General features: G+C 37.1%; 1 protein-coding gene across 10 annotated transcripts in view; it reads right to left on the bottom strand.

The window, feature by feature from the left end:
• Positions 1-25,437, bottom strand: part of dock1 (dedicator of cytokinesis 1) — a 230,549-nt gene that overhangs the window by 14,062 nt on the left and 191,050 nt on the right. For all 10 annotated transcript variants that reach the window (XM_081393664.1, XM_081393666.1, XM_081393667.1 and 7 more), the window contains 12 exons: positions 25,131-25,287; positions 24,790-24,830; positions 23,723-23,813; positions 19,046-19,165; positions 15,981-16,070; positions 15,433-15,537; positions 12,403-12,544; positions 12,216-12,297; positions 9,395-9,479; positions 8,886-8,972; positions 7,680-7,856; positions 7,186-7,269 (listed from right to left, as the gene is read on the bottom strand). In XM_081393664.1, the coding sequence (XP_081249790.1) occupies positions 7,186-7,269; positions 7,680-7,856; positions 8,886-8,972; positions 9,395-9,479; positions 12,216-12,297; positions 12,403-12,544; positions 15,433-15,537; positions 15,981-16,070; positions 19,046-19,165; positions 23,723-23,813; positions 24,790-24,830; positions 25,131-25,287 (1,261 nt within the window). The remainder of the gene's footprint in view (positions 1-7,185; positions 7,270-7,679; positions 7,857-8,885; positions 8,973-9,394; positions 9,480-12,215; positions 12,298-12,402; positions 12,545-15,432; positions 15,538-15,980; positions 16,071-19,045; positions 19,166-23,722; positions 23,814-24,789; positions 24,831-25,130; positions 25,288-25,437) is intronic.

The following is a 25,437-nucleotide window of genomic DNA, read 5'->3' as shown; positions in this document are numbered from 1 at the left end:
GCACAATATTAACTCCATAATGGTTGAGTTAATTAGTAGTGTGTTGAAACTCACGGTTATGGTAAGGGGCGGGACATTATCCAAACACGCTCAAAGCGCTTGGCCAATCAGAGCACAGTGTGCTTTTCAGAAGGAGGGGCTTCATAGAGACAGGAACTAAACAGTGTGTTACTGACAGACTGGGAAGAGAGGAGCTGCAACAATGAAGAATATGTGAAAATACAAATGTGTGAAACCCTATTCTTGTAGAGTCCAAAAACAAAATCAAGACTGTAAAAGTGCATAATAGGTCCCCTTTAAGAAAAATCACAGCATTCACCCCAAAAGTCAACCTTACTAATCAACTAGTAGTTTATTATGCCTGACTCAACCCTACTACCCATGATGGAGTGAGACATAACCTGCGGGTCTTCTGGACTGATTTACCGAAGCCTCTCAGTTGCCTGTGAATCAAGCGCAGTGATTCACCTCGGCCTGAAATATCACTTTGAGGTTCAATTTTCTGTCTTCTACATAAAACCTCTGGTCTGACAGACACATAAAACAGGAAAACAGCCACTAAAATACCAATGCTGGGTTTATTTGCAAGCCACATTAAAAGTCGGATCATATTACACAGGATTTAAAACAAACCTTTGTGCACAAGCATTCATCACACAAAGCACTGCATTCTCTCGTCTACGATTCAAAGAGTCTCCTGCTAGTCTGAATAAAAAGAGAGAAGTATAATGCACCACCATCAGACGGATACACACACACACACACACACACACACACACTGAACTGCACAGCTAATTGCAAGGAGAAGTGGTGCTGTCTCCAGACATTAGGAGAGCATGAAGTCAGAGTAAATCAGAGATATAAAGATGAGATATTTCTGAATAAAGTCCAACGAGGTTCACGTTCAACTGATGCAATGCAGTGCAATGGAAAAAAGCACTTTCTCTGACATGTTCATCAACCATGAAAGTAAAGACATCAAGCTTCTCTTCAAACTTTTGAAATGACATCTCAAAAGAAAAGTATAATAATTGTTTGCTTTACCTTTGAAAGTACAGAAACATACTCTGCGCAACTGATAAGGTGTTCACACTGTGAAAAGGGATTTTCTACCTCTAATTCAGTTTTTGCTTAAACCATGAACAAACACCTGTTTAATTCTAAGGGAAAAAACATTTATTGTTCTGACCAGATTCTGGCAGATATTTGTTAATGTTTTAAGCAAAAACGTACTGAACTTTGATCCATTTCTATCTTATTGCATTTTGTATCTTAAGTAATTGTATCTCATTGTTGTATCAACTGTATCTTATGAATATATTTTAATATTGCTACGGTGCTCTGGATGGTTGCCAAGTTGTTACTATTGACTAGATTAGTTCCGCCACTAGTAAACATGTTTGACGGCCTGTGTGGACTGACATTTAACTAACATGACCATAACGGCCGTGAAAGAAAAAAACAATTGCAGACGAAGACAGTTTATGCTAATTAATTCTAAGGCGCCCTTTAGCCCTGATTAGATTCACAATATAAAACAACCTCTTCAAATTTACTGCGCAATTATATGGATGTAAAATTCATATAGAGACGCACAGTTTGTTCAGACACAAAGAGCATTGAGCCTCCTGCAGTCCAACAGTCATGACATTACAGGAGAGAGACAGAGGATTCCCACTTTAATAAGGGTTGTTAGCACCGCAGGGAATTTCTGAAGGAGACAGAGATATAGACAGATAGAGCGAGAGAGACAGAGCAGCGCTTGTGTCTCCAGGGAAACCTAGACCTTTATAAAATGATCACAGTGACGGAATTCTGGGTAGGCGGCATAGCAACAAAACTGCTTTAAAAGGAGGCTGCCAAATCACACAAACACAACTACAAATGCACCTCATCTACTAACTTTGACTGAAAATAAAACAGATCAGCACATATGGACATAGAATGAATAATTCAACACTCAAAGGCAGAGCACATCAATGCTTTCCTTCAGTTGCAACATTTGCCTGTAAGAAATTATAGAACAAGGTGCTGAAAAACACCCAAGGTCATGAGTCAAATATATAGCTTGAATGGCTTCAAGTTTTTAGTAATCCTAATGACCTTGCTGATCTTATATAGGTGTGTTAGATTAGGATTGGCTTCTAAAAAATACATCTTATTTACATTATATATACATTGCTAAGTGGTTGTTAAAGCGATACTCTACGCAAAAATGAATCGTTTACCTACCTTCAAGTTGTTCCAATACTGACTGTCTTCTCATTAAAGAAGATAAATGTTTTTCTCCATACAATGAAAGTCAATGGGCTTCCATGCGGTTTGGTTCCCAATGTTTTCCAAAATATATTTGCAGGTATGTATAGATTTAAGCTGGTAGTCTATTATATCTTTATTCTATATAAAAACATAAAAAAAAAAGTCATATATAAATAAAAAATACAATTAATCTAAATAAAATAAATAAAAAAATGGAAAAATTGTGTCTTGTGTTCTGCAAAAGACAAAGTCATACAGTTCCAGAACCTCATGTGGGTGATTAAATCAGAATTTTCATTTTTGGGTGGAGTTTCACTTTAAGATGTTCTGGTGTTTTTAGAATGTTGCTATGGGGTTGCTAAGGTGTTCTGGGTTTCCAAATCATTGCTATGCAGTTGCGAAAGTGTTATGAGGAGGTTGCAATAACTAGTTCAGTTGTGCTTGTTCTATTCATGACGATATTAAGTGTAGGACTCTGTAAAAGAAAATATATTTATGCAAAAGTGAAATTGGAGCATTTATGCACTTATGAGTGAAGTGGTCTGGAGACATCTGAGATTGTTCATCTGGAGCGCATGTACAAGACTAAATTCTTCTGAAAGTGTCGACACACATTTACATTACAATTACATTTACATTCAAGTGACCCAATTCTGATTTTTTCCTCCAATGTGGCACAGATGGGATATGACCCACGGACGTGTAAGCAGGAAAAAAAGCACATGAATTCCGACATTCTCAGATCGGTTTCAGGCCCCATGTGGAAATAATCGGATACGTGCATTACATCTGTCATGTAAGTGGACAGATCGGATATTTCCAGAGTCGTACGTCATTAAAAAAGCGATGATGGTGAATGTCAGCAAATCAGGTGGACACCAACCACGATCACATGACTCTTGTCAATGGCACAATGGAGGACGAAGGCTCAGCCTAATGTTTTGCCGACCTTTAAGGATGGCGCGGAAAGCAAAAGCTTGTATTATCATTTAATCTGCGTCAATCGCACAGCTTTTACTTCCTTTTCGGCCTAAGCTTTTCCGGGTCAGTGCGTCTACCTTAGGTTGTTTCACCAAGTGTCTAGTGCTTGCAGATATCGGTCACTTTTAAAAGCAGATGTAAGCTGGACATCAAAAAAATCATATATATAAAAAAAATTAAAAATCAACAAATCGGAATTGGGCATCAAGACCTGCAGTGTAAATGTGGCCTAAGTACGTGGGACGTGATTGTTTTTGCACTGTTTATGACAATGCAAGTCGCACATATCTGGCAATGGAGAAATGCGTGCTTTCATTTTTCACATGCATCACCGCACAATCCTTCAACACAGCGCTGGACTCCCACTGTGAATTGCTTGTCATTAACATTCTAAACTCACCAGGTCCTCATGTTACCTTACCAGCTGAAGTTCCCGCACCTGCTACAGTATAGTGTGTTTACTCAGTGCAAAGGACACAGGCTAACATGAATGGAGAAGAACAAACAACAGCACCTGACATCTGTGAATAACAGCTCTGGCTCTGTGAGAGGGCAGCACATTCACACAGATTAGCAGAGCCGCCAATAAAAGAGACCAGGGCAGTCGGCCCAATCGGCACAAAGAGGTGCAAGCAAGCTTAATCAAAAGCTCAAATCTGCAGGAGGATTGTCCTGCCTTTTCACCACTGTTTACATGACTTCTGTGTCAGCCGGTCTGACAGAGCATCGATAGCGGTGTGTGAAAAATGTACGCAAGGCCCATTTTACCTTCAGGACAGGCCGTATTGATTGCCATATGGCTTTCGGTCCCTCATGTGCTGTCAAACACAAACTCTACAGTTAAAGTATTTGTTTTTTAATTAATGTCTGCTGCATAAACTATACATCATTAATGTTCATCATCTGTATAAAGATTGTCATATCTATAACAATTCAACTTTATACTGTAAATAATGATATTTGTGGTAAGATGGCATCAACGCATGTCTGAGAAAACGGAGGATAAGATAAAGCTTTTCTGAACTGTTTCATGCCGTCTCAACAATTGATTTGTGCAACTCAGCTTGACGCCCTCTTTGTGGAGGAACACGGCACACGCGCAGATCTGCGTCTTTAAAACACATCTCAGGTAAGACAAAGGAAGAGAGACATATTTCATTCTCTGACAGGATGACAGCTGCTGTAACTCATCAGATGCAAATGTCCTGACCTGACATGAATCCGTGAGAAAAAATAAAGTGTTATTATAGTCAAAAACAACAAGACTGATACATTCAACAAATAGCTTCAAACTACCTTTACCATGTAAGAAATACATTTGGGTTGCTCTACAAAATGGTCCCTTTATGTCTCTCTTTAATGTGTAAATAATGACTTTTACTGTGTCATTGCAAGCATTTTTCTAAACAATGTCAAAAATGCTTTTTTTATTTTTAAATGTATTTTTCTCCAGCTTCTGTTGGTTTTTTTAACAAATCTGTTATAAACAAATATAGAAAAATAAAAGCTTGTAGTCTATGATGCCTTTATTCTCTATAAGTGCATTTTTAAATACTGTACTGAAAAATAAAAAATAGGGGTAAATGATGACATTAAAGGGAACATCTATTACAAACACAAATTAACATTGATCAACTGCATACATTAACATTGACCTAAATTATCTTTTGTTCACTGTTAGTTTATGACACTTAATGTAATGTTAACAAACTGAACCTTAATGTAAAGTATTGCCTAATATTTATTTATTTAGCTTGAGATGTCAAACACATTGTACTTGGTCTCATAGAATATTTAAACACTTCCTAGGTGTTAAACAACTAATCAATCAAGATGAGACAGTGTATTGAATCTCTACACACATTATCGGCATTACAGAAAGCTACAGAATCGAGTTTGTCCAGCAAACACACACACACATTAGCAGTGTTGAAAGTATAGAAGAGAGAGTTTGACAGGTTTGTTTTCTGTCCCATGGGCCACCTGGTACAAACTATCTGTAGAGTTACATCAGTACCTCACATCTGTTCTGCTCACAGAAAAGCTCTTCAGATGTGTGTCATCAACGGCCGTCTATCTTTTCATCTAGCTGAAAATACATCCACAAACCAGCCTCTGTGTCGTTACATTTCTGTCCACGTCCCTAAAGCAAACAAGCCTTCAATAACCATTATGCAACAGAAGCGTTTATGTGCTGAGAGTAACTATATACGACACGCGCCTGAATGCTGGGACAGCTGGTCAGACTGATGACTATTCATCACACACAGGACAGTCAAACAAGCGAAAGTCAAACAGAAGACACAACACTGCTCTCTGGTAAAATCGGTGTTCCCACACAATTTGATCAATGCATTTCCAGCCCTCTAAAATCAATACATTAAAGGCCAAAATATCTCTATTAATAAGATAAAATATGAAAAAGTGGTGTGAAGAGGAGAATATGATGTGAAAATCTGTTTAATTCTGAAAAAAAAAAAAAAAAAAAAAGTCAAAAAGAGGCACCAGTGAGTGTTGTCATTGTGCTTTATGTTACGGGGCTGTTGAAAGCTTGATTCTGATTGGTTGCCAAACATTCTAAGGTGAGCAATTATTTTCCAGTAAACACATAGTTCCAGTCAGGTCTTCACCGCATTACAGTTCCATATCATGACGCCAACTGGTTTCAGTTATTTCAAAGGTCTTTACAGCCTACAACGACAAAAGAACAAAAACCTGACAATGACACTGACCAACAAGCCAATAAATATAACGAACAATATGATACAAATGCAAACTATTTACACGTTTTCACCACAAAATTGCATTTCATTATCAATGGAAAGCACACTCCCTTTCTCCCGTTCTCTCTTCCATATAAATGCACACTTAATGTCGAGGTAGTGACTTTGCTGTTTTTGAAGCAGCTAAACTTACAGCTTTGCGATTAGTAGAGACTCTGCTTCCTAACACTGTTGAGAGACACTATCAATCTATCAATCACTCTCCATTAGTCTGCTTGTCAATGGCTCAAGCCTCTGTTGCCATCTCTAAAATGACATTTTGGAATTAGCATCGGAGGCTTGTGATGAAATGCGTAAGAAATTAGTCCTACACACAAGAGCGTTTTAAGGACAAAAACCTGACAAATATCTTGAAATAAAACATCTGAAATATGTCTTGAGGCATGGTAATAGTAGTATAAGCATATTAATTGACTCCGGGTCATTTAATTATTAGAAAAATAATGCACACATCAATTATTCTTTAGGCATGACAGATGTTGTTTCGGAGAGATGAAAATCATCGGAATGCATTCGCCATTAAAAAGCTACAAATGAAACTTCAGTAGATCTCTATCTCGCACATACACAATACACAATCTCATGGACAAGGCGGCAGGAGGATTTGACGTGTTGCTCTGCCCTGTAACCATTACCACTGTTTTAACTGAGTGAAGAGAGATAAAAGACTTTAGATGTGATGATAAAGTCAGTTTGCAGCAGCAGACACGTGCTGCTTCAACCCAACATGTGGAAGTACATCAGTATATCCCCGGGAGACTTTCCTTTAAATAAAAACTCACGCTTGATATTTATACTGCATGACAGATGCTTTAAGATCTTCTGAAGAACTGTGATCTCACATTGTGCATGCTGGTTATGAAAACTTATGAAAAAAGTTATGGTTATGAAAAAAAAAATATATATACAGCATTCTTTGAAAAGGATAGCTTGAATTGATCAAAGAAAATACATCAAATATACCAATGGTAACGGGATTCTACAACTGAACTTTTAATCAGACATGGTATTAAAATAATAAAACGCAACACTCTTATACTTCACATGACAAGAAAGCTGTCGGAGAACTTAATGGTCAAATACAAAAAGCATAAAAAAATGTGCTTTATATTATAATCACCAGCAAAATCATGGAAAACACCTTAAGATATGCACCCATTACCTGCCAGGCAATCAAATCCTTCAGCCTTTCAATCTTCTCCTGGTCACTGGGATGATCCTGGATGTATTTTTCAGTGAAAAAGGCCTATAGATGATAAAACAATTACTATAAGTATAAACAACCCAAAAAAACAAAACAAAAAAACACCTAAAACCCATTAACTACTGTTCAAAATTTACATTGATAATAATCAGAAATGCTTCTTGAGCATCAAATCATCATATTAGAATGATTTCTGAAAGAAGTAATGATGCTGAAAATTCAGCTTTGATCACAGGAATAAATGACATTTTAAAATATATTACAATAGAAAACACTTATTTTAAACTGTAAATAATATTTCACAATATTGTTAAATTTACTGATCCCAAAAATTCGAATGGCAGTGTATAATATGAAACGGTTAAAATAGTTTTCACAATCAAGTTGATTCACTGTGTTTAATCTTTGTGCCGTCACACAATTTGGCAATAATTACCAGAATAATCACATACCTTCTCATAATTAGTAAAGCCGCCCATGACAGCTGGGTCCACGATGCCGTTGAGGAGCATAGAGAGGGGGTTGATGGGAAGGCTGGGGTCGTTAAGGTGGCGCTGGACCATGTTGCTGATTTTCTCATTGGTCAGTTGCATGGTCTCCATAGCATTTTCAAGGGGACTGATTTCCTCCTGCAGACAGAAACATAAAAAATATAATTTTCAGAGAATATTTAACAAAAAAATGACACTAAACAGGCAGAACGAATTTACACAAATGCCAAGCAGGAAACATTCACTAGGCAGAGCAGCAAACGATGACTCTTACTTTAACCAGCTGTCGAACACATTATTGTTACGCAACAACCAAAGTTGAAATCCAACAAACAAACTCCACTAATGAGCAGTGAAACAACACGAGCAGGTTTTCAAGTCAAATTATGCCTCGTATTCCACACTGAACTGTTTACCGATGTACTAATGAATGGGTTAACACGTTCTCTTCGGCAATAAAGGAATTTCTGGCTCCAGATCCGTCACACATAATGCATCTGTGACAGGATCCGAAATCAATCTGCGAGAGACAGATGCTCTGATGTGTCTATCTCGGGAAACTCGTGCCAGGGAGGCTAATGAGAACGAAAGCACACGTGAAGCGCCAGAAAGAAGAGTGCGGTGAGACGGTGAGGAGAAGAGCTAAAAAGAGACAGTGCAAATTTGAACGGATAAACACCAGGGCATCCAATCTGGGTATCACATGATGCCAGAGCCACTCTCCTGCCAGGCACTATACTTCAAAATATTTGCATGGAGCGAGTCAGCACACATAACCATGATTCCCTCAGCGCTGGACAGATTGAGGACGACCTCATCAGAATAGCATGATGGAAAGAGAAAGAGAGACAGGTCACGTCTTGCTGTAAGTGTGAGACGCGTCTACTTTATCAGATTGTTGACTGATGAGGCCCAGATTCATAAATCGTAAGAGATGTGAGGTCTTTCATACTCGAATATGGTGAGAGTAAGACAGGTTAGGTCTACGTTAGAATATATTGTACAGGTATATGTTATGCAAGAGCGCAGTGAGAGTGAGACAGGTCAAATCTACTGTATCAGTGTTCATTCAAGGTGAAGTGAGACAGGCACCTTTTCTTTCAAACCATCAAAAACCAAGAAGTGTGATTTTATGAAACTAGATGTTAAACCTGGCGTACTACTCACCGGTGAGGCAGACACCACTTCAAACCAGCGCAGGATGCCAGGCAGCTTATAGGCAGTAACGTAAGTCGTTCTTTCAATCCACATGTTCTTTTGGAGGAAAGGGAAAAATTACACACACAAAAAAAAAACATTAAGTGAACATTTAATAAAATGAAAGCTTTTAGCAAAAGGCCACATTTCAGGTAAAGAGTGGCCGCAACTCATTCCTGCATTCTTACAGACGCTGTTTTTTTGCCTTCAATTTAAGCCTCCATTTACTGGATTTTAATGGATGTTTACCAATAGCAGATGTAAGTGGGGTGGAGGTGGGACAGACTTTATGTTTTAGCATAATGGTGCAGTGTTCTCAGGTTTGATATCTCGCTGTACTATCTCAGCGTGAGCTCTCCTGAATCCATCTTAAAAAGGGTTTTAGAAAACTGGCCATCAGAAGAGCACTTTTCACATGCATTGAGTGGAATAACAAAAGGAGAAATGTTTTAGGCATAGAAAAGCAAAGGGAATCTCACTGCAAACTCATTGTCGGGATCTTTCTCTCCTTTCCGGACCGGCCGCGAATACTGGAACTTTTGGACCTCATTTACGGTGTAAAAGCTGAAAGGTAAAACGAGAACCAAGGTCAATGATTCATTTTCAGGGCTTTTGAGAGGGTTGCATTGGATCAAGAGGCTTGTAAGAGGGTCTGACAACGATACAAAAACTAAAATCAACAACTGTGCACCATCAAGGACGCTGTTGAAGAGTCGTGTTGGAAAGTCGTGTTTTGGTCTTGAATGATGAGTGTTTTTGAATTAATCTTTAACCTGTGTAAATCTTTCTTGTTTACTTCCATGATCCATCATTCACAAAGGTCTACACATCTCCCATCTGTGTTGACTACATACTTTGGGCTAATTTGACTAGAAAGTGTTGTAGAGCCTTAACTCAGATTAACAAATGTTACCACATCCACATGCATTAGGCAGAATTCCATGCCATGAAAATGCAGTTTAAAAGTCCTCTGATTCTGTTAGGACCTGTAAGTTCACCCTTTGTAAAGCGTTTGTCAGCTTTGGTTGGGATTTTCTGCATTAACAGACTGACTGTAACAGGAATAAACAGCATTATAGAGCTGCCTGTGAAAGAGCATAGCATTGATTGGACAAACTTACTGAACAAATACGCCTGACAGTGAATGAAATGATGTTTTGAGTCTGAACAAAACACTGAGAAATGAACGAGCGGTAAATGACTGATGACTGTACACAATTAACATGACATCAGTTGTGAGTAGCCTGTTGGAAATGCAGTGCTTTTGTGCACATTGATAAACGGATAAGTAGTTTTCCCAGCAGTGGAAGTGAAACTCATAATTAATTTATCTTGGCTATTACCGTTGTCTGAAAAATGAAGCTCAGCAGTTGACAAAAAAGAGAAAAGAGAAAAGAGCTCTGCATTGTCATTCGTGGAGAAAATGCTTAAAAACACTATTTTTCAGTCTCTCAATAGATTTCCCGACATTTAAATTTTATCAAAGGGTAATATGACTAATTTCAGTGATGTATCTGTTGAGAAAATGATTCAATAGAACAGCCTACATGCTATTTCTGATTTCTGAAAGCACAACTGCATAATAATATTAAGTCACTTACTGTTCACCACCTACAGAAAGAGTCAATGAACGAATCAATGGATGGATCATTAAAGTAACAGTTCACACCCAAGGAAAATGAAACATGAAAAATGTTCTTTGGAACATAAAAACAGATATTTTGAGAATGTGTTTTCACCAATATAAGGGTAGCCAAATGGTAACCAAAATGAATAAAAATATTTCTAAAAAAGGTAGAAAAGTAAACCATTTGACCTTCCCAGTTCACAAATACACTGAAATACAGCAGATTGTCCAAGTCTGAATATTCCAGTTGCATTGAGACATGTGCAGCGCACCTTAAATTAGCATGGTGATGCTAACATGCCTAGTGTCCTGCCTCTGGACTGGGCTATGAACAGATTCAAATTGGATTTAAAAGGACACAGATAACCAGTTAAAATATTTACAAATGTATTAGCTGTAGGGGAGAGATCCAGCCCTGGGCATGAGAGCAGAGACATGGCTGGAAGAGGAGAAACAGACAAATAAACTTCAACTGTAACATGGGAGAAATAGCCCCCCCTTAAGCTCCTCTTTATGTTCACACTCCGGTAAGCTCATAGAAATCACACCCTGTCATGTGATCTTTGGCTCTGATGCATATTTACTCAGAATTGTGGGTAAATAGTGAGTTTTAATTACTTTTCATGCTCAGTGGCGGCTCTGATTGGCTGCGGTAAGCTGCCTCCGGCGCTTTATCGAGATCAGTGATAACGCCACTGTTTACCCCGTGGCACTGATTCAGCCTGAAACAGACTTATGCTTCCACTGCAGGTGTGTGTGTGTGTGTGCAATTTATTAAAGCACAGAGGAGTGTAGTAAGGTCAAGCACGGTTTGCTCACTGCACATTTCCATTTTAATCAGCTGGGTGAGTTGCTCTGAAACACACAAACCCCAGAGATCTGCCCGCCGGTTCACTGACCCGCCTATACACACGCACGCACATGCACACGCACGCGCACACACAGGTCAGTAGCCAGGCAGACAGATGGATAGATAAGACAGACAAAACAATACAGACAAACAGTCAGATTAAATCTGAATATGCAAACAGACATTTAGAACAGTGTTACAGTCAGACAGACAGATATAGACAGACAGTCAGATAGATGGAGAGATTATAGATCTCTCTATCTATAGATCGATTATAGATCGATAGATAGAGAGTTAGACAGAGAGAGAGAGAGATAGATCGATAGATAGACAAACAGATACATGTTCTAATTTGTTACACTTTATAATATTTTCTTCTATTATTTTGATGTTTTTATTATTATTCTTTGTATTCCAAGCTTTGGCAATATTGTATTATTTACAATTTTTAATTTAATTAGATAGATAGATAGATAGATAGATAGATAGATAGATAGATAGATAGATAGATAGATAGATAGATAGATAGATAGATAGATAGATAGATAGATAGATAGATAGATAGATAGATAGATAGATAGATAGATAGATAGATAGATAGATAGATAGAAGAGACAGATCAATAGACAGACAAAACAATATAGATGGACAGATTAATCTGAATATGCAGACAGACAGATAGAACAGTGTTGCAGATAGACAGACAGATAAACTAACAGACAGACAGACAGACAGACAGATAAACTAACAGACAGATAGACAGACAGATAGACAGACAGATAAACTAACAGACAGACAGACAGATAGACAGACAGTGTCTCACCTCACAATCTGCTCTGATACGGGTTTGTTCTGAAACTTGGGTGGTAGTTCAAGGATGGGTTTCACTGTGAAACACTGAATGTCTGTTGGAATCAAACTAAGAAACAATACAATGGACAGTTTGGAGATTTGAAGTAAAACAACAGGAGGAATGTTTTGAGTGCGCTGTGAGTGATGGTCAAGGATACACTGTCCTGAGGAGCTTCTGATGTCCTCGCTGGGGGGGCTGGTGGTCTTCATCTTCTCAGCGTTGGGGAACTGAGTCAGCAGCCTCGCCACAAAATCCTCCCACCGCTCATACTCCTTCCCCCGATAGATGAACATCTTATTCTGAAAAACAATACACATTTTTATCTCCACATGAAACATTCCTTTCCTGATTGATTTTGACGACCTGATTTAGTTTTCTGTCCTTGCCGTACTAATCTATGAATATTATTAGCATGGTATGAATTTCAAAGCATCACATTTTCTAAAAACGTACAATTTAATTAACACTTCAGACTGAATAAATACACAGAAATACAACAAAAACTGAATACACGTAGGCCATAGATGAGCACTAACACACTGAGATATGATTTACAACAGCAGTGTTTACATAGGGGAAAAAAAAGGATACAAAAAACACTCAAAGACATCTGGAGTGTCTGACTTCAGTGAAGCATGACTAGAAGACTTTAGCAAATGTTTTGATAACATATGAAACGATAAAAGAATTGCATAATGCGGTAAAGCAAACTGATGGTACTCGACAGAACTACATCATCATCAGAAGGACATCTATATTAGTGGTTCTGCATATTTTATTCATTGCAATTCTAAATGCAATGTAGTATCCAAAAAAATGCAAGTATCCATATATCTGAGCATAGCTCAGAGAGTAAAAATAGGCTTAGAGAGGGAAAAAGTGCTTCTCATTCTTCGCATTAAATCACGACTATATTGTGTTTTAATCTGTATCTTGGTCGTCAAATTGAACAGATGCTAATGTACACATTGTTTGACATGCCCTCAAAAGAACAATTAACCAAACGTAAAAGATAAAATAAAATAAGAAAAAAAATAAGATTTAGCCTATTAATTATATTGCACTTAATGACATTCATTTATTTTAATACAGTAAGTTTAATTTCAAGGCAGTGTATTTTACTACTTTTGGTGGCATATTGGGATGTCTGATAGAGTCCTAATGGAAAACCAGCTGAGAGCCACTGGTGTAGAACATTCAATCGCCATCCATGAATACAGGGATTTGATTAAAACACTGTGAAATGAGACTAAACACACAATCTCATCAATCAGAGAAACTCATTCTGTATTTATTAAGAGCTTTAACGTCAAATCTCAAAATAGCCAAAGCGGCTGTAATTCAGAGGCGTTCGGCAGTCTGGAAACGTTCAGTTATTGCACATTCCCATAAAGACAGCACCAATCATCAGCTCCCACATACAACACTTTCAATATGTTTCCACTCGCAGCGTCTGTGCGAACAGTGACAGACACACCACTGTGTGCACACAAACACCTACACGCATGACAGGGAGAGCGAGTGTGAGGAACGCTCAGAACGGGATACGAAATTACCAATATGCATGGAATTGAAGTGTTTATTTTTGAACAATGCATGCTCATATTTATTATTTCACAACAGTACAATGCAGAGTTCTAGTATCTTATCTGAAAACAGCCTGAGGGAAGCACACACACAAACACACACACGTGTGCACACGTCTGGTTTAATATGTTACAATGTTTTTTATACTGTACAAACTGTATATTCTCTCCTCTTACACTAACACTACCCATAAACCTACTCATCACACAAAACTTTCTGCATTTTGACAGTTTCAAAAAAACTCATTCTGTATGATTTATAAGCTTGCTCCCTCAAGGGGATCTCAATTTAGGTCCCCACAGTGACACGAGTCCCCATGAGCCTGTGTGCATTCTGGTTGAAGTCCCCACCGGGATAGAACAACATGAACACACACACACACACACACACACACACACACACACACACACACACACACACACACGCTCCCTGCCTGCATGAACATATTTCAGCTGCTCAATTAGTGAAATGCGATCTGGAAGTGAAATATGCCCAGGGCCATTTTCAAATCTGCTTTGAGCGATAAGGTGACAAATTGCAGCGTGCTCTCGACGGGTGTTTTCACACTGCCTGTGATTCCAAGCACGGCAGAATAAACCGGCAGCTCTCGCACGACTCCGCACGCATACAAAAGTGAGAGGAGATTGCAAGATGTTTTCTCTTTCACAAGGCAAAGCTTCTCTCCGCGGAGCAGCATGTCAACACTAGCAGGAGACGACTGGCCTTTAGATGGCCGATTTATTTTGTGTTCCCAGGATGTCTGGTGGGAGACGCGTGACTGCAGGCGGCTGGAAGAGCATTAAAAGAATTACAAATATATCTGAGGCGATTCGGTCCCACAACCACAGGCTTAAACAGACGCATGATCTATGGGAGGTGAATGATTCCATTTCATCATGAATGACTGGAAATATATACATATACACACTCCACACAACAATATTATAATTTACGCTTTTTCTCTGTCTGACCTTTTCTAGCATTGGATTTGCTTTACCATACCAACGTTTCGATTTACTTCTGACATGTTCCAGGGTAGGGATATATATATATATATATATATATATATATATATATATATATATATATATATATATATATATATAGGATTTATATATATATAGTATAAATCCAGTATAATATATATATATATATATATATATATATATATATACATTTATTTATTATTATTTTTTTCAGGATTATCAGTTTTAAAAATGTCCTTATACCTTAATATTCACATTTTATATTTTAAGATCTTTAAGGTCTGGTACAAATGTAAAACAAAATGAACCTATAACCTTTTGATGTACACATTAACCTTTGTACATCACAAATAAAAAGAAAATGTATTAGTTTTGAATAAATCAACCTCTGGAAACAAATGCCTGTAGCTGATGCCTGTAAATGGTTTCTGCACTACAGAGACAGCTGTTGATGGGTTTGGAAAGGCCACACAAAGACACCAGTAATTGATTTCCATGCTTTTGGAAATATATCAGACAAATTCACAATGCAATGCATTTACACAAAGAAACTGACATCTACATGGATATGGTGAAATATGAAAAACATTCAGGATTATAAGAGAAATTCTCACCCGGAGAAATGAGGGGAAGCCCAGCCCATAATAACCTACAGCGAAGTAGTCTGGCTTTGGTCTGATCACTTTCACAATGCTCTCATAAAACTGAGCCTGCTTCCTCTGAGAGAGACAGAGACAGAAATCACATCATCAGGTCTGAGCATATCATTTACAAACTCTTTAAATGAGTTAAATGAAATTAAACTTTGCTCACTTCAACTATTTAATACTGTAATATGAATTTGCACTCAAATAAATAATAAAATAGTAAAAAATAATAATATATAATAATAATTATAATTAATAATAATTTTTAATAATTAATAATAATTTAGAAATAAAAACAGGTTGAGATCAATATGTGAGGGGTTGCAATAAAAGTTGGTCCCAAACATTCGTTCTTTCTGTCTGAATGGATCAATTTGTCATTTGTTGGCAATTAGACAAAAGTGAGTCCATTTATATTAGGCAAATTTACCTACTTAGGTAAAGTCGAACAGTCTGAAGGGCTCATTAATTGTTTGTTTCATTGAAAAACATTGATAGCAAAAGTTTGTACGTACCAGTAAAGCGCTCAGCTGCTCAAAGTCAAACATCTCGTTCTCGTACTGTTCGGCTAACTCCTTCCCCAGGATAATGGCCTCCTCCCACATCTGAACACAGAAACACATCAAACTTCATAATCACGTCAAAACACAGTGACATAATATCCTTCTAACCATCTGTGAACAATGCGCTTTGAACATAAAAGTGTTTTTTGAGATGGAAGCGGATGCCAATATTCTCCAGCTGCACCATGTTGATCGTGTAAAATATTTAAAAGTCCCCTTTAGTCAATAATGTTATCCATTAAAACTCACCAAAATGACATATTTGAGCACAGAATATAATTCTGATCCATTCCTCTGTAAAAACAAACAGAAATTGCAGGCACAGTAACAATTGGATGTCAATTGGGCTAAATCAAAGGGTGTAAAACGTCATATTTTAATGCACTTTTTTGCACATCTGGTTATGCGTTATTGATGTTATTTCTATGGGAGAAGCAGGTGGCACTAAATGAGTTTTTATCTATGACCTCGTCAGAGCAGGAATATGGATATTTTCTAGCTCTGATATTCTTTCATATCAGACTTATAACATCAAATGCCAAGTGTAAATAAAACCTCTATCTAGCATTACACTTCTGGTGCACAGGATTTGATATATAACTAATTCTTCAAATGAAACTTGGAGTGCACCCTGGCAGCACTGAGAGAGAGAGAGGCTATGATTATATATCAATATCTGCAGTGCATTATTATTGAGAAAGCTGCCAGCAATAGTAGTTGCAGTCTTTAGGAGACATTGTGGATTACTTCTTCAGAATGAAGGAAGAATAAAGCAAGTAGCGTGCAAAAAAAGTCATAAAAAGAAACTCGCATTGTAATATCAGACCACATGTTCAGCATGAGAATTACAATTCTCAATTTTGTTCCTGTCGACACTACAGAGTGCACTACAGGAACAGTTCCCCTCAAAGTGCAAACGGTGTCATTATTTACACATCCTCATGACGTCCCAAGCCCTCTGTTGAATACCAAAGGAGAAGGTTTTTTCCATAACAAAGGCTGTCAAAAACACAGAGTAACACAATAAAACTCATAAATGAGTCCTTGACTTGTGTGCTTGAACTCACAGTCTTCTGAAACCTTATCATATTTCTGTGAGGAAGAAACTCAAATTTTACATTCATTTATGCATTGATAATAATCCATTCTTGCAAAAAACCTCGAGTCTAGTCCATGTTTGCATCCAGAATTAAAAAAAGGTGCATCAAGTTTGGTTACTACACACAAGAAAGAACCAATGTCATTTTTTGCATCAATGACAGCACTGACTAAGAACACACTAGTCTGATATTAACTAAAATGTGGTCATATTACTTTTACATAGTAAGACCTATTTTTTGCAAATCATCATATTACAATGCAGGATTTTAAGGGAGAAGATTCAGCATCTCCAGTATTTTCCAAGAGAAGGGAATAGCATGATGAACATGCATGTACAGTATCATATGCACATGTCCATTATACAGGAAAATAAAGCTGTGATGCATGTACATATCTTTTTTTAGAATAAAGTCTTAGCATGAACAGAAACTTTATTTGTGAAATTTTGCGCATGCAACATGATCAATGACATGATCATTTCTGGTTGAACTGCTCCTTTAAGGGAATATACAGGGAAATCAGGCAGTGAAAGAGTAGGAAGAGTTTATGTGACTGTGTCTTCCTGTTTCGGCTCTCATGAGACGTTCAGCTGTGACATGTGGGTATATCCCAGCAGTCTGAGCAGTGTTTAAAATAGACTCTGAAAAGCTGGAATAATTCCCAGAAAATGTGTCGAACAGAAGAACTACGGCCCAGAGCTGCTCCTCAGCTCGCTTTCCAGGATTGACTGACTGCTGCTCTCCTTCAAACACACACACTTTCCATATAAATCCTCTTGAGTTCTCTCTATTTGACACACTCGGTCATGATTTTGAGCCGCTGAGCCCAGTAATGGGGTCCAGTCCAGGGCAGCAGTTTCGCTAGAAGTCCCCTACCGAGAGACCTCTACGCTGGGCACAGATCTCTGCGTGGCCCTTATAACCCTCAAAACCCCTCAGCTCCTCCGTCCAACCTGTCAGACTAATGGAGATGTAGCCATAACAGACCAGCCAATAATCTCCCTCTCCACGGGTCACCTGTCTGTTACACTGACCGCTCAGACTCTCTCAGGACTGCAGCTGCAGGACACGTTTAAAGCCACGTTCAAATTATATTACATATGCGATATATATTTAAAAAATAGTTTTTAAATATCTAAAAGAAAAAAATGGGGGGGGGGGATAAAGTATGAAGTATGTATAATTTTTTTTTTTACAAAAATACTTGAGTATCTAATTATGCACAACGAATCTAAATATTAAATAAAAAAAATATTTATATGCACACATTGTTTTTATTTTATTTGTATTTTTTTTGCATAATTAGAGACGTATTAAGAAATAAATAAATAAATAAATAAATAATATATATACCCCCCAAAAATACTTCTGTATCTAATTATTCACAAAAATTTAAATATTTAAATTTGATGCTGCCATCCCAGACTTTTTTTTAGCATTTTGTATATATATATATATATATATATATATATATATATATATATATACACACACACACACACACACACACACACAGTATATAACACTGCATACAGTACAGTACAAAAGTCTTAGGCATGTTAGTATTTTCACACAAGTTATTTATATCTTCTGCTGTAGTATGTCGGTAAGATATATCAGTTTACATTGCCAAACATTCTTTTTGGCATTAATTGTAATAATTATTAATAATTAATTGCCGCAGTTCTTCTGGTTTCTTCATGTAACGGATCATACCAATTGTTTTCTTTATATATACACATTTATAGAAATAAACCATCAGATCTGAAAGAATCTGAAAGTAGAACAAGTTTGATGACTGCAGTTCACAATGTCACTGTGAGTTGAAATGCCCCTATTCTGAAAACACTAATAGTTAGTTACTGGCCAACATGACTAAAGCATTTAGTGATAGTATACAGAGTTAGTGAAGGTTACCTTTCCCTTGTCGAAGTAATTGATGATCTCCTGGTACAGCTGGTCTTTGAGTTGACCCTGAGTGCTGGCGTGGTATCCGTCTCTCTGCGTCAGGTGGGCGGCACAGGCCTCTTCAGACCACTGACAAAACAACATCATCATTACACTCTTCAAATACACTGCATTAACCTGCTCGTGACCTGATGAGAGTCGTGTTTACTTCACTGTTAGATCTAATCTGTTTATACACATACAAATACATTACTACCAAACATGAAACTTTAAAGGGGTCATATAATCAAATGTCCTTTTTATCTTTTGAAATAAGAAGGTTCATTACAACAAAATGTAACTAAAAACTTCCCACGCATAAGAAAAGTGAAGCTGCATAAATGTCTGATGCAAGTTACAGTATGTGAATTTATTAACACAACCGCCTACATGCATACATCAATGACGGCTATTCTGCGTTCAGAAACTCAGTCTGTCAAGATACGATGAGGTAACATGGAGGAAAAGGGTTATTATTATTTCAAAACGAGATCCCTTATGATTACAGTTTGATCTGAACAGTTGGAGCGACACATTTCAGATTTTTTTTTAGCAAAAAACATTATTAGAAGCATTATAAGTGGACCACAGGGAGAGAACAAAATGAAAAAAAAAAAAAAAAAAAGTATGACCACTCTGAACAATAAATTAAAATATGCAATATGCAGGTGCACAAACGTGCGCACACACACAGAGCAGTGCGGTCGCTTTCAGATCACAGCTGCTGGAGACATTAATTTTGTTGTGCTCAGAGTCTGAAAGGTTTTGCCTGTATTACTGTGCCGGCGTCAAGAGCCCATCTGATAACACTGATTTATGTGGCCACACTGTAATATTCATTACAGATGCTGCCTGATCCTGTAAACAAGTGATTATAGGGAGAAACTGTGCAGAACTCCTGGGTTTGTGCTGACCACTCAGTTCATCGCTTTTCTGAAATATAAACACACACACACACACACACACACACAGAAACGAGTGATCTGATTGGCTGGAGAAGATCAGCTGACTCTCCGGAGGGCTGCTGCTACTGGCTGTGACGTTGAGCTACTGTATTGTGCTAAGGGCTCTGTCAGAACTGATTCACTGTAGTGTAAACGTAATTGACATTTCATGTAGCTTTGTGCAACAGTGGGGGTCAAACACCTCAGGAAACAGCATCATCAGCGTGAAAGCCACGGGTCTGTTCTTCATTGTGTGTTTCTGGGGCCTTATAATTGACTAGTGGGTTTTCGGACAACTAGTCGATCAGTTGATCATCCTGGTCTAGTGAGACGCTGACTGTTTCCATGTGAACCAGCCGTTTATATATATATACACACATATATATATATATATATATATATATATATATATATATATATATATACATACACACATATATACATATTAGGGCTGTCAATCGATTAAATTTTTTAATCGCGATTAATCGCATATTGTCATGAGTTAACTCGCGATTAATCGCATTTAATCGCACTTTTTTTATTGTTCTAAATGTACCTTAAATTAATACTTTTCAAGTTTGTAATACTCTAATCAACGTGGGCATGGATAAATATAGATGCTTTATGCAAATGTATGTTTATTATTGGAACCATAGTCAATATAGAGCATAAGGACGAGACATGTTTCTAAGGTCACAGATGTTTTTCAAAGAACTTGTTCATAGACATGTAGAAAGAACAAAAAAATGCCAGGTTACCATTACTTCTCTTTCTTTGCACTGAGCAATTTACTAACACAAACATGTTTAGATTTTTGCATGACAGGGCAGCTCTTCTGAAAAAACTAAATGTACATTTTATGTAGGCTATTATTTATTAGCCTATTACATTGTAGTTTGTCTCTCTCTGTGCCCATTTTGATGAAGCTAAATTCTCAATAAAACTGTTTTCATTGGTATATTTTACTGTTTCTGTTGTCAAACAACGGAATGAATTTGAAATGGTGACTGAAACGCGACCCATTAAGACATAACCAGCTCTCCCTTCCAAGACGTTAATTTGCACAAAAATTCCGATAATCGAGCCGTCGTCTGGTGAAATCAAATTCACATAAGATAAAGACAATATCTGTGCTCTGATTTCGGCTATACTTGTAAAAATAGAGAAGCAACATAAAAGCGCTGCTCCTCCGCGCGAGACGCAGAGAGAGAGAGAGAGAGAGAGAGAGAGAGAGAGAGAGAGAGAGAGAGAGAGAGAGAGAGAGAGAGAGAGAGAGAGAGAGAGAGAGAGAGAGAGAGAGAGAGAGAGAGAGAGAGAGAGAGAGAGAGAGCGAGAGAGAGAGAGAGGCGCGCGCGTGCTGAGAGAGCAGAACCGGCGGTACCGGTAGATTCTCAGAAACTAAATAAGGTTTGGGCGCTTTGTTGAAGGGAAAAAATCGCTAAAGGGGTCTGCAATGTCGCTAAGTTAGCAACACTGTGTATCTCCATTTCTCCAACTAGGGGTTGGGCCACGGGTCAAACAGAAAATACGCGCTGCGTTAATCGCACGTTAAAAAAATTAGTGCCGTTAATATGATTTTGCGTTAACTTTGCGTTAACGCGCTAACTTTGACAGCCCTAATACATATATATATATATATATATATATATATATACATATACACACATATACATATATACACATATACATATATATATATATACATATATATATATATATATATATATATATATATAGATAGATAGATAGATAGATAGATAGATAGATAGATAGATAGATAGATAGATAGATGATAAAATGTTTTTGAAAGACTTTTACGCACACCAAGGCTGCATTTATATGAAATATTTTTCCAGTTTAAAATAACTTTTTTCTATTATATTATATTATAAAACAATTTATTCCTGTGATCAAAGCTGAATTTTCAGCATCATTACTCCAGTCTTCAGTGTCACATGATCCTTCAGAAATTATTCTAATATGATGATTTGATGCTTAATAGTTTTTGTGGAAACCATGTAAATTTTGGATAGAAAGTTCAAAAGAACAGCATTAATTTGAGATGGAAATCTAAAAAAAATAAACTCACTGTGTTCCCCATCATATTTTTCTTCTTAAAAGTAACGAAGACTACTATAAAGTGTCTTAATAATCTAGTTGTATTATGTTTGTCTGGTTTAAATATACTTGTCAACCCTTTTACCATGTTTACAGTAAACATCTGCTTTCTCTTTCTAATTAACAGCTTGAAGTGTCAGAGCCAAGAGGACAAGCCTTGCAATGATAAACTAAACTAAAAACCTTTTACCTTTTTTTTTTTGTACAACATACATTTAATAGTATAATATTTTAGCTTGAGATTGCACAAAGCAATATCCAAACACACTTAAACACATTTTTTGTCTGAAAGCACGTTTGAAGAAGTGTAAATTAATATTTTAAATCACCATAGGTCCCGTTTCACAAAACAACTTTCACCGAAGTTCACCGAGTTTCACCGACTTCCAAGCGAGAGGAGAACAAGTTGTAAAAGTTTCAGGCTTTGGTGTTGTCTCTGAGGTTTGTGTGTTTGTAAATGCATGCATTAGGTGTGTGCAAGTGTGTGCACGTGGGAGTGCTGCTCTTATACGCAGAATCACAGAGAACGGTGGCAGCGATTTATGAAAAGAAGCTGCGTGGGTTTGAGGGAACGTGGTGTTCCCTCGCTGACTGTGACAGCCGATTCTCTCGTCAAAATAGTCCGGTAAAGCCCTCAACGGATCTCAGATTCACTACAGAACATCCAGAGGTCATTAAACAGCAAGCCAATATACATATTAATCCATTTGCTCAACTAACAGTTAATGTCAATTATCAAGACTAACTCCCAAGATCAAATTTGCATTTTGTGAAGGACACAGTAGAGCTTGCAAAGCAGCCACATAAAATAATGTTAATGTTTTAGGTACGATTATGTTTTATATGGTGTAAATGTGCAAATTAATTGTCGCAGAGCTTTGCGTTTGTCATGATATGCATCTTGATTTCCATGTGAACCGATATATCAACTATATGTATAAACGGATATAGAAAAAAAAAGTTCAGTAAAAAATCAGTATGCAAATAAATGCAAGAAGAAGAAAAAAACAGAAACATTTCAGTATGCAAATATGACTTTCAGTTAAGTATAAAGTTTAAAAACACCTAAAAGGGTGTCTGTACATTCAGTGATTCTGGATGAATTAATTAAAGAAGTTTTAATACTCGGGGTATTAAATTTAATACTTTAAGTTTCACAAGTTTTATACTTAATACAAATGAATTTTAATATCCAAAGCCTTACGTGCACCGCAATCATCTTTGACAAAGTTTAAGTATCTTTCTACCGGAGATTTGTTCTCAAATCTGCACTTGAGGTGACTTTATAAATGTCAGACAAGGGGAAAAACATCCTTCTGTAGAACTTCAACACTCAAAGAAATGGAAATGTGCATGGATTATTCCTGTCAGAGTCTTCAACAGCAACATATCCAATTAAATTATACCTGATACTGTAGATTCTGCAGTTGAAGTGCATAAACATTGTTATCCCGTATACACTGAACATTCATTTACTGGTATGTGTCGGCAAGTAGGAATCAATGTAGTGTGTGTTTACCAGAGAAATCTAGAGTCGTCCTCAAAGGCATGAGGCATATGTAGTCAGATAAACACGTGGAATTACCTTGAGGAGTTTAGCATGCAGCAGTAGAGTGTATCCGGCCTCTGTGTAGTTATCACACTCCTTATGCAGGTCACAGAGCTTATACAGGTACCTACACACACACCAATGACATTAAAAATCTGAACACAAACTCCAATAACACACTCACAAAGGCCAGCAGCACAGAGCAACTAGAGATCAGATTAGCTCATCGTTCACGTACTGCATGATCCCAAACACAGGGAAAGCTTGGAGAAACTTAAGATTCTTAAAGATAAAAATTACAAATGAAATCATTCCGGGACTGTTTTTGCATTTGTCAAGACAGTATTCCATTGGTGGAAAAACACACAATATTGTAAATATGATGTGAAATACTGGTTCACTTAAGATACTTAGGGGGCTTTTTAATTTTCTGAATAAAATAAATATATGTTTTATTTTAATATAAAACCACAAATAATTTACTGAAAGGTATTCATAAAACTAAAATAATAATATATACATAATACATACAACTATACATAAGTATATACATCTAAAAAAATATATATATGTACACATCACTATTGTTCAAAAGTTTGGTTTTTTAAATGTTTTTTAAAATAATTATCTACTGCTCACCAAGGCTGCATTTATTTAATTATACTGTATAAAATACAGTAAAAACAGTAATACTGTTACAAATAAAATAAAATAAAAATTCGATTTGAATATAAATGTAAACTTTATTCCTCTGATGTAAAGCTGAATTTTCAGCATCATTACTCCATTCTTCAGTGTCACATGATCCTTCAGAAATCATTCTAATACGCTGATTTTTATTAATATTGAAAACGGATGTTCTGCTTAAATTTTTTTTTTTTTTTTGTGTGGAAACCATGATATATTTTTTCAGGATTCTTTAATGAATAGAAAGTTCAAAATAACATCATTATTTGAAATGGAAATCGTTTGTAACATTATAAATGTCTTTACTGTTACTTTTGATCAATTTAATGTGCCTTTGGGAAAAAAAGAAAAAAAAAAAAAGAAAGAAAGATTTAACCATTGAGAATTCCAGCGGCAGGAAAGATGAAGTGGCTCACCTGATGTACATCTCTTCTCTCTCGATCTCCTTGTAGAAATTCTGCAACAGATTCACATACAAGGTCACAATCTTTTCACTTATTCATGCTAATCACTGACTTCAGTTTAACCAAAAACTCAAACTGAATAATGTGCTCTAGAAGAATCTGTAACATCATCTGTGCTTGTGCTGTTGATTTCTGCACACCGACCGACGAGACAAAATGAGAGTCATGTTTAACACACGAGGACTCCAGCAGCATGTTCAGATTTAACGTGCACTTGTGTCTCAGTACGTTTTTGAAATGTGTAATAGAGTTATTATACAGATGTGCCGCTGAGAGGCTAAATATTCTCCTACCAGCACATTTACTGTGCAGCTCATGCGGTTCTCCTTGTTCTCGTCGTGCATGATGGTCCTGTAGTCCAGAAGTCTCTCCAACAGACGGACCACCAGAGTCACGAAGGTTTCACCAGACTTAGCCAGATACTTGTGTTTCCTGCAGTGCTCCAACAGACTGTCTCACACACACACACACACACACACACACACACACACACACACACACGCACACACACGCACACACACACACACACACACACACACACACACACACACACACACACACACACACACAATGACGAAGGTCACACCATTACTGTATGTC

This window comes from Scardinius erythrophthalmus (genome assembly GCF_964197995.2).
Source record: "Scardinius erythrophthalmus genome assembly, chromosome: 18".
Lineage (NCBI taxonomy): Eukaryota > Metazoa > Chordata > Actinopteri > Cypriniformes > Leuciscidae > Scardinius > Scardinius erythrophthalmus.
Note: the sequence above shows the minus strand (reverse complement) of the source record. Positions and strands in the feature narration are given on the sequence as shown.